At 33.3% G+C, this 10,112-nt stretch overlaps 1 protein-coding gene across 2 annotated transcripts in view; it reads right to left on the reverse strand.

Moving 5' to 3' along the window:
- Nucleotides 1–2,767: 2,767 nt before the first annotated feature.
- Nucleotides 2,768–10,112, reverse strand: part of LOC106871710 (A disintegrin and metalloproteinase with thrombospondin motifs 7) — a 345,599-nt gene continuing 338,254 nt past the window's right edge. For both annotated transcript variants that reach the window (XM_052976057.1, XM_052976060.1), the window contains one exon: nt 2,768–7,189. In XM_052976057.1, coding sequence (XP_052832017.1) covers nt 7,058–7,189 — 132 coding nt within the window. In that variant the 3' untranslated portion in view covers nt 2,768–7,057. The remainder of the gene's footprint in view (nt 7,190–10,112) is intronic.

A 10,112-nucleotide genomic window follows, 5' to 3' on the forward strand; every position in this document is an offset into this window, starting at 1 on the left:
GGGGGGGGGGGGGGAGGTTGATATGCATGGGCGACTACTGGTCTCCCATAAACAAACTTGCTCAGACTTGTGCCTTGGAGGGAAACTTTCTAGGTGCAATCCCATGGTCATTCCTGACCAAAGGGAGTGTTTGGGAAGTAGATTACATTGACTGCAATTCTCAACTTCAAAAGGATGAAAAGCAATGTCAGCCTCAGTGGAACTTGAACTCAGAACACAAAAAGCAAGAAAATATGCCACTAAGCATTTTGTCACAGATGCTAATAAATCTGCCAGCTTGAAACCTTAGAGAGAATAATCCTGAAATTTGTGGGGAGGAGACTAGTTGATTTCATCGATGCCAGTGTTTCACAGATACTTAATTTATCGACCCCAAAAGGATGAAAAGCAAAGTCGACCTTGGCAACATTTGAACTCAGTACATAGCAACGGAGGAAATACCACTAAGCATTTCGTCCAGCATGCTAACAATGACAACATCAATAGAATTTTTATATTAGGATTAAGTCTTTGATTTTATCAAATAGTATTTGTGTCTTGCAAACAACTGGCTACCAGTCAAGAACTCCGCATACCGGAAGCCAGCAAGTGTATGGGGGTCATCAGGAGAGAATGCGCGCCATTTCGGGGCCTACCTCTCGATGGCATCAATGCGCACCGCCCCCCCCTCACTGATATGAGGCCCCGCTTGCTAGATCAACTGGTTATTAAAAACAAAGCTCAATATTTCTCTAGTCATCTCTCATCGTCTCTTTTTAACCAAATCCAGTCTCAGTGCACCACTTGTACTTGCATTGTGATGTACTGCACACACCGAAACGTTTTTCAATCATTTTAATCTGCAAACATATACTTAATAGGCAGCATAGCTTTGAATTTAAAATATTTTTGCTTAAAGCATCAAATACTTGGGGAAAATTTAGAGACAAAGTTGCTTGCAGCATATTATCATTTTCTTATCATCCAGTCAACATAAGGTGTGTAATACAGGAAAGGAGTGGATGTTGGACAGGGATTTTTCATCTAATCCATTTTGGTAATATACACAATTTCTTATTTATATCACTTTCGACTTAGAGGCATCCTGCAAATTACCTGGAGCTTAGCACAGTGTTGATAATATTAAAACGTTCACAGCCATTACACCACTACAAACACTATTTGAGGTTGGTTGTTAAACCTGTGAGAAATCACACATCTTATAATGTGTGATGTTTTAGATGTTGTTTCAGGTATACTGAACCTGAACCTGAACAAAAGAGATAACATGGTCATGGTTAGCGTACCTTTCATCATAGGTCTACTCAAGTAGGCATGAGTTGGAGTTAAATGACAGCAATATACTAATAATCCTGACTAGTCTAGGCACAAAGCCTGAAATTTGTGGGGAGAGGATAGCTGTTTACATCCACTCCAGTATTCGACTGGTACTTTAGCCTCATGCTGGCAATGACAAGCGACTGAGACCTTTGGCAATATGCCATGCTTGAGAAGACCAATCAAGTCAAGTGAGATCGTAATCATGGCCGATGCCAGTGTTTTGTAATTGGCACCTGTGCCAGTGGCATGTAAAAAACACCTACTACACTCTTACAGTGGTTAGCATTAGGAAGAGCATTCAGCTGTAGTAAACAGGCCAAATCAGATTGGAACCTGGTGCAGCTCCCCAGCTTACCAGCTTTCAGTCAAACTGTCCAACCCATGCCAGCATGGAAAACAGGTGCTAAAGGATGATGATGAATGTAAAGACGGGTGAAATACTGCTAAGCATTTTGCCTGGTGCGCTAACGATTCTACCCACCTACTGCCTTCTGCAATATACTAATCATAATAATAATGGTAATTTCTCTTCTAGGAGACAGGTCAGAAAAATGTGTTTGGGAGCTATGGAGTGCTTCAATATGAGGGTTTTGCTCTATAAGAGGACCTGCATGCTCCCTAACTACCTTGTTTTAGTCACATGTTCAATATCTGCCCATATATCTTTGAGGGCTCATTCCACTTGGGTGTATGTTGCTGTTTCCAGACATCAAGTTTTTACCAATGCACAGTAATACAGTACCATTTTCCAGGCAGCTGTTGCCAAAATCTCAGCTGAGCCTTCTTCCCTTTTCCTTTCACAAGTTTTCCTACCTGATTAGGCATGCTTCTTATTAAGATGAGTGTGAAGTATTTTTATTCACTTTACCACATTCCCAGCAAAATACTACCTACACATGGAATCACACCCACCATTTACTTTCTTGTCTTCATTATTGTTGCTTTGCTGCTGTCATTTTGTTGCTGCTGTTTTTATTACTACTGCCATGTTGTTACTGCTGCTACAGCTGCTGTTTTTGCTATAGTTGTTGTTGTTGTTACTGTTGTGATTGCTGTTCCAATATTTGTCAGTTTTGCCATTTTCACTGCTTACATGTGGCAGTCAAGTTGGTCGTGTTTAACTTGAGGTAAGAGGATCTACCATTAATCAATCTCTTCGTCAGAGAAATTATTTCCCCCTCCCACCACTTCATACAGTTTAGTGGGTGTGAATTAAGCATTAAACAATTATGCTATGATGAAATTATTGCTGTAAGTGAGGTGCTCTTAAGCCCTACACTTACTGCCCCACCCCTTTTCACAGAGTGAAGTAGGGTTCTCCATTGAATGAAATATGAGAAAAAAACATTCAAACAAAAAGTATTTCCAACAAAATCAACTAACCTTTTACAAGACAAAGACAAACACATCCAACAAATAATATTAATAATAAACGGAACAATAACAATGATAATAACAGGGATATTTTTAATGACAATATCATAGCTATTTATTTGCAAGACAGTAATGTATTGTAGCAACTGCTTTGTCAAATTGTTTGTAATTTTCGCCACCAGTTAAAGTTTTACTTCAGGAATACAATGTCTCTTGTTATGGATGCATTCAGTTCCATAGCAACATCACCAGTTGCTGCTGTGTTATATGGCCACAACTAAAACAGTCAGTCTTCCACCAGAATATTATGTTCTTGCCACAATTGTTTTAGGTGCTAATTTTGCTATTAATAAATACATACATACATACATACGTGTGTGTGTGTGATTATTCGGTCTGAATTGAAACAAATGTAGGATTATAATATTCATGTTATAAAATAATAATAATGGTAGTAATAATATAATGCTATGTTAATAAATTAAAATGTGTCAATCGTAAATCTCCATTTCTTTTTTCATTTATATATATATATATATATATATATGTATATAAGTACATATGTATGTGTGTATATATATATATGATCAATAAATATAAGTATATATGTATTTGAGTATATATATATATATATATATATATATATATATATAATTATATATGTATGTAGGTGTATGTATGTATATATATATATATATATATAGTCATTTAATTCAATTGTACCTGCACTGAATCAAAGAGTTTACTATGATTGTTGACTCTCTTTAAAACATTCCTCTTGAAACAAACAAGTAAACTAGAGCAGCGGAGAATAATGGTCCTTCTTGACTAGACACATAGACTGATGATGTTTTATTCACCAGTTTGTGGCTCTAAACATTTCTTTAGCTCATCAAACATTGGAAACAGTTGATTGATCAATCAAAAGTGGTATTTCATTGGTCTATCGAAGTTTGTAAATATTCCCTTGGTTTATGACTTAAAACGTCAATTCTTTGTTGGTTTTGACATTATTTTAAAGACTGTTAAGCAACTCACTTGTAATGCTTTTCTTTTTTATGTTCTAGCAGAAAATATAAACCTACACACACACACACACATATAGTCACACACATACAAAAACAGATATATGTTTTACCCAAAAAGCTGAATTACAATTAAAAAAATTGGTAGGTGTTATTGCCAGTAATATTACACAAGTGAATTCAAAGACCTAGCCTCGAATGATGTAACAGGGCTATTAATAATGACAACAATTTGATGGTTGCAAACATTTCATTGATTTGTTGATAGTTGTAGACATTTTATTGGTCTCTGGGTGATTCTAGCCATTTGATTGTCTGAACATTGCTCTGATCATTTCCTTCCTTTATGGATGGCTAAACATATATTCATATTTCTACAGTGCACCAGCCAATATTTTTGTACATATAGTAATGATATTTCTATAGCATATTTTCAATGAGTTTCTTTGAGTATTGAGACTTGTCAGTGTGAGCATTTTGTCAATGCTCACAAATGTTCGTGCATTTTACAATTCTGTTTATAAATGTAGTCTTTAGATTAGTTTGCTCATGGCTTTAGGTATATTTATTTTGATATTGTTATATCTTCAACTGTTTCTCTGAGTTTATACGTATTTATACATGTGTGTATACTTGAGAGACATCACATCATCTTTTTTCTTTCATTTTGTCTTCTTTTATTTTCTCCTAGACATTATTCTACTTGATATGTTATTTCAAGCTCTAAGTGGACAATTATCAATATTTTAGTTGCTGTATTAAAATCAATGAGAATATTTTGCAACTTTCAAGTTATATATCATACATGTTATGGTTATTTTCAAAGCTACATTGTTTCAGTCATTTTTGCCATCTCTTTGCCACTACATATAATAATCACATTGGTTGGTAATCTTTAATTGTTTTGCTAAGATAGCAGTGTTAAAAAAAGAGTTATGGTGAATATAAGGATGATTGTATCAGGATTGTTCTCTTTAGACAAACCATAAAGTAAAATTACACATGTAAGCTTGTAGCATATAGGACTGACTTCAATATATTACAGCCTAGCAGAATGAAAATTCGAAATAATTTAAACTTAAACCTGCAAAGCTGTCAAACTTTGGATCTTGTAAACCACTCAGTATAACTTTATTAACACAATCAAGGCCAACTATCATTCTAATGGCAATGAATAATAATAATAACGATAACAATAATTCAACTCTAGGCACAAGGCCTGAAATTTTGGGGAAGGGGGCTAGTTGATTACATCGGCCCCAGTGCACAATTGGTACCTATTTCATCGACTCTCAAAAGGATGAAAGGCAAAGTTAACCTTGGTGGAATTTGAATATGATAATAATATTGTAACTTTAACATCGCACTATCATCTTATAATCAAATTACTTTTTAGAACAAACTTCTAATTGTCTTATGTTTTTACCGACATCCTCTAGAACAATACTTTATGCAAAACCAAAAATATGGCTCCCTAGTCATAACACCAACTTGAAGTCTTTGGCCGAGACTTCAAAGCAAAAGCCAAACATATAATGATAATAATAATAATAATGATTGAAATTTTGGCACAAGGCCAACAATTTTGGGGGAAAGGGTAAGTCAATTACATCAACCCCTGTTCTCACCTAGTACTAATTTTATCGACCTTGAAAGGATGAAAGGCAAAGTTCACCTCAGCCAGATTTGATTTCAGAATGTAAAGATGGACAAAATGCTGCTAATCATTTATCCTGGTGTTGTAACAATTCTGCCAGCTCACCACATAATAATAATGATAACAGTAAATATAATAATTTCTTTCATATTGTCTAAAACCACAAATTTCAAAGAGGGGTGTAGTCAGTTTATTTAACCCCAGTACTTGAAGCACAAGTATGAAAGGCAAATTTCAACAACAGCGTCCAAAGATATAAAAGCATTGAGACATAACTGTGTATTGCAAAGCATATTTATCCAGCACGGTACTGATTCTGAACCATCACATGTCTAATAATAATTAATAATAATAATAATAATGACTAAAAATAATAATGACAACAGCATTAATAGTATCAAAAACAATTTCAATAATAGAAGAAAGGAAAATGTGAGATAAATGTGAGACAATACATAAGGAGCAAAAGAAAATGACACCTATATACCAATGCTGGATGTAGTGCCAGAGCATGCTTACTGTATATATTGTGTTAATACAGTGCTAAATGCATGTCAACAAAATAAAATTAAATGTAAAACAAAAGACTTTATATATATATATATATATATATATATGTGTGTGTGTGTGTGTGAATGAATGTGTATATTATACACATTCTTTTGCTGGATACAGGCAACTAGCTGTGCATATATATATGTATATGTATCAAAAGTATATATCTGTGTGTGTAGAAATATATATATATCAAATGTTTATATATATGTATATGTGTGTGTGTGTATATATATATATATATATATATGTGTGTGTATATATATTATAAAATGTGCATATATAATTGCTTATATAATGTGTCTGTATATATACCAAATTTACATATATATATATGCATGTATGTATATATATATATATATCAAATGGATGTATATATATGTGTGTGTGTATAAATATATGATGTATATTATATATATGCTATATAGATATATCAAATGTATATGTATTATATGTATATAGTATATATTATATATGATATATATATTATACATAGTTATATGATATATACTATACACATATATATGATATATATTATACACATGTATATTATATATATCATACATATACATATATTATATATATAGTGTATATTTTATGCATATGTATATTATATATACCTTATACCCACACACACATACATACACATGAGAAAACATGTTTAAATACATATGTATGATGCATATGTATTTTAGTGTTTATATCTGGATTGCTCCAAAATGCAGTCCTTTATTGGAGTCCTATCTCATTCTCTATTTCCTCCATTTTTTCTCCAATATTTAACTTATTTTTGACATGACATTTACTTTAGCAATGTTTCTATAAATAGACATTTTTCTTTTTTTTTTCCTTTTCCATTTTGCATCCTAAAATGATTTCGTCAATTGTTTTTTGTTTCCAGTGTTTTCAATTTTTTGTTCACATTTTGTCTGTGATATAGTGAATATTATATATTTTTTTAATTTAAGAATGATTTAATTTTTTTTTTTCGATTTTATATTTTAACTTTTTAAATATTTTTTACTAATTTTTTTGCAATAAATCTGTGACAAAAACAAATTGAAAATTAAAAAAAAAGGAAAAAGGTTGGGCCATCATGACCGTATACGGTTGCGCTTTCTAGAATTTATACTGATTCCTTGACATGTATTACAGCAGATTTGGTTGACGAAGACATGCTTGCAGCGACCTCTTTCCCTGAGCTTGCGACATAAGTTAAGATTTTCGTTTTCAGGTTTCCCACATTTAAAAGAATTGCCTGTTAATAAAGAAAGAGAAAAGAATATACAGAAATGGTCTTAATAAATTAATTAAATTATAAATAAAACAGTTTTTGTTTGAGGGTCAGAAGGAAATGTTCTAAATTAATTTCAATGATTTTCAGAAAAAGAAACACAATTAGCTATTACTTTCTTAGTTGTTTTAAATGATTTGATGTAAAAAGCAAAATTTCAAATGTCTCTTCACTAGATTTGATCATTCATTTAGTTATTATTATAATAAGTATAATTATTATTATTAAGGCAACAAAGTCAGCAAGCTGACAGAATCATTAACACACCAGGCAAAATGCTTTGTGGAATTTCATTTGTCTTTACATTCCACTGATATCCACTTTGCATTTCCTCCTTTTGGGGTCAATAAAATGAGTACCAGTTGAGAATTGGAGTCGATGTAATTGACTCCTTCCCTTCCCTAAACTTACTGGCCTTTGCCAAAATTTGAAATCATTATTATTAAAGTAGTACACTGGACAAATTAACTTAGCAGCACTTTACATTCTGAGTTCAAATTCTACCTAGGATGACATTGCCTTTCATCCTTTTGAGATTGATAAAATAAGTACTAGTTGAGCACTGGGGCTGATGTAATCATCTAGCCTCCCTCTCCCTTAAAATCCTTAAAACTGCTGGCATTGTGCCAAAATTTGAAACAATTGTTGTTGTTATTATTATTATTATCATGAGAGCAATTCATGTCATCAAAGTGACACTGTGGTAGAAATATACAAAGCCCAATATACCCATCATGACTACCCGTCTGATAAGGGTACACCAGGCACATGCATATGTGTGTGCGACATGGTGATCTCATATCAAGATAAACAGCACATTACCTTGCAGGTAGGATCCCGTTGGAATTTTCTTCAGGTCGAGTAGCCCATCCCAATCAAAAGGTCTCTAAATAAGGTTTGTTTAAGGGTGATGAATAAAACACCAATTTTTCCAGGAGTGAATTATTCAAACCACAACGAATTCCTCCCAACATGGCTATGATACCCTCCCACTACTCCTACTCATGATCAGAGATGCACATATCATCAGCCACTGATGGACATGCTCAACTAGTTATGGTCAGGCAACTGACAAGCAAATCTGTGGTACTACACAGAATATTTGTTGTAGCCCATCTTTTATAAGGAGACAAATCCTGTGCTTTATAACACTCCCAATTAGTTGAGATCAGAAGCCATGAGAGCCACTGCCTGGTATCAACATTTTATTTGAAAGGTAAAGTTTCTAAACTAGATAAGGAAATACAAAAAAATGTAAGATATGCAGATATTCACTTGATTGCTCTTTTTTTTTTAAAAAAAAAAAGGGTAAGAGCATATTACATAGTTTATCTCACATTTCACTTTGTCTGAAAATATGGAATGGTCATAGCTGAAATGTCTTTGATCATAGAAATTCAAAATGAAGAGAAATCTTAAACTAAACAACAGCAACAACAACAAATTTAATATCTTCCAGACATTGAATAAATTCAGGCAAAAGGGTATTAGTTTCTCACGAGACACAAACTAAGGAAATGAGAAGCATAATACCTATTAGCTTTATCAGCATACAATTGAAATACAGGCGTAGCTGTGTGGTTACAAAGTTAGCTTTGAAAATGCATGGTTCCAGGTTCGATCTCACTGCAAGACACCTTAAGCAAGTGTGTTCTAATATAGCATTGGATCAGCCAAAGTTTTCTAAGTAGAACCAATAGGTAGAAACTGAAAAGTAGCCTACATACATGCATGCATGTATGCATGCATACATACATACATACAAATCTGCGCATAAATACATATGCACATGCCTAGACATGAAAATATATACATAAAAACGCATCCATAAAACAAAAATACAAATCTGCGCATACACTAACACCAAATACTGCACACACACACACACACACACAAATACCTAGATGATATTGATAAAAGTTCCAATGAAGGAGCCTTGAATCTATGTTAGAGTCCGGCTCTTTCTCTATGGACAAGAAATACAGAAATGAAACTGATTGATAACATACATACATACATGTGTGGTTGGGGTACATGAAAATCATCCTGAAAGTTCGCATTCACATCTCCTGATCAAAGGAGGTTTCTTTGTTTACAATTACCACCAAGCAAAGACACGTGTAGTTTCAGTTTTTAGTGTGCAAAGAGTAGTGGAATAAAAAAAAAAAGATACCTTGGAAAACAGGTATGGATTGCCAAAAGGAAGACCATCGAGCCATAGAAAATCTACCTCAACAGATTTCATCTGACAGCTGGTAGCATGAAAAAATGGACACAAAACCACAAAAAGAAATAAAATGGCTTCAAGTGCAGACTGAAATTACTTCACAATCTTGGTTTTTGCAGAATCGTAGCTCTTACTCTGCTCGCATATGTTTCCTTCCTCAAGAAATATTGATTTCTAATACTGACACACAAATCTAAAAAATACTTCTAGTGAAAATATATAATCAATTGAATCTGATACAAACTCAGTACATGTCTGATATATTTTGTTTGCTTTTGAGGCATAATATCTGAAGTCAATCATAATGGGGTTTGAAACTTTGAACACAGAATGTGGAGAGATGAAATTGAATACAATAAGACATTAATATAGCATTCTCTCTCTCTCATTTCCTTTTCTACCACTCTCCTGTAATGATATATTATATAGGGTGGTAGGAAAGACAGGTGCAGACATAACTGTCTGCTTAAGAAGTCTGCCTTGAAGTCACGTGGTTTCAGGTTCAATTCCCAAGTGTGGCACCTTGGAAAAGTGTCTTCTACTATATTCTCAAGCAAAGCAATGGCTTGAGAGTGAACCTGGTAGAGAGAAACTATGAGGATACCCTATATATATATATAAGTATATATATATATATATATATATATATATACACACACA

Source organism: Octopus bimaculoides, chromosome 2 (assembly GCF_001194135.2).
Source record: "Octopus bimaculoides isolate UCB-OBI-ISO-001 chromosome 2, ASM119413v2, whole genome shotgun sequence".
Lineage (NCBI taxonomy): Eukaryota > Metazoa > Mollusca > Cephalopoda > Octopoda > Octopodidae > Octopus > Octopus bimaculoides.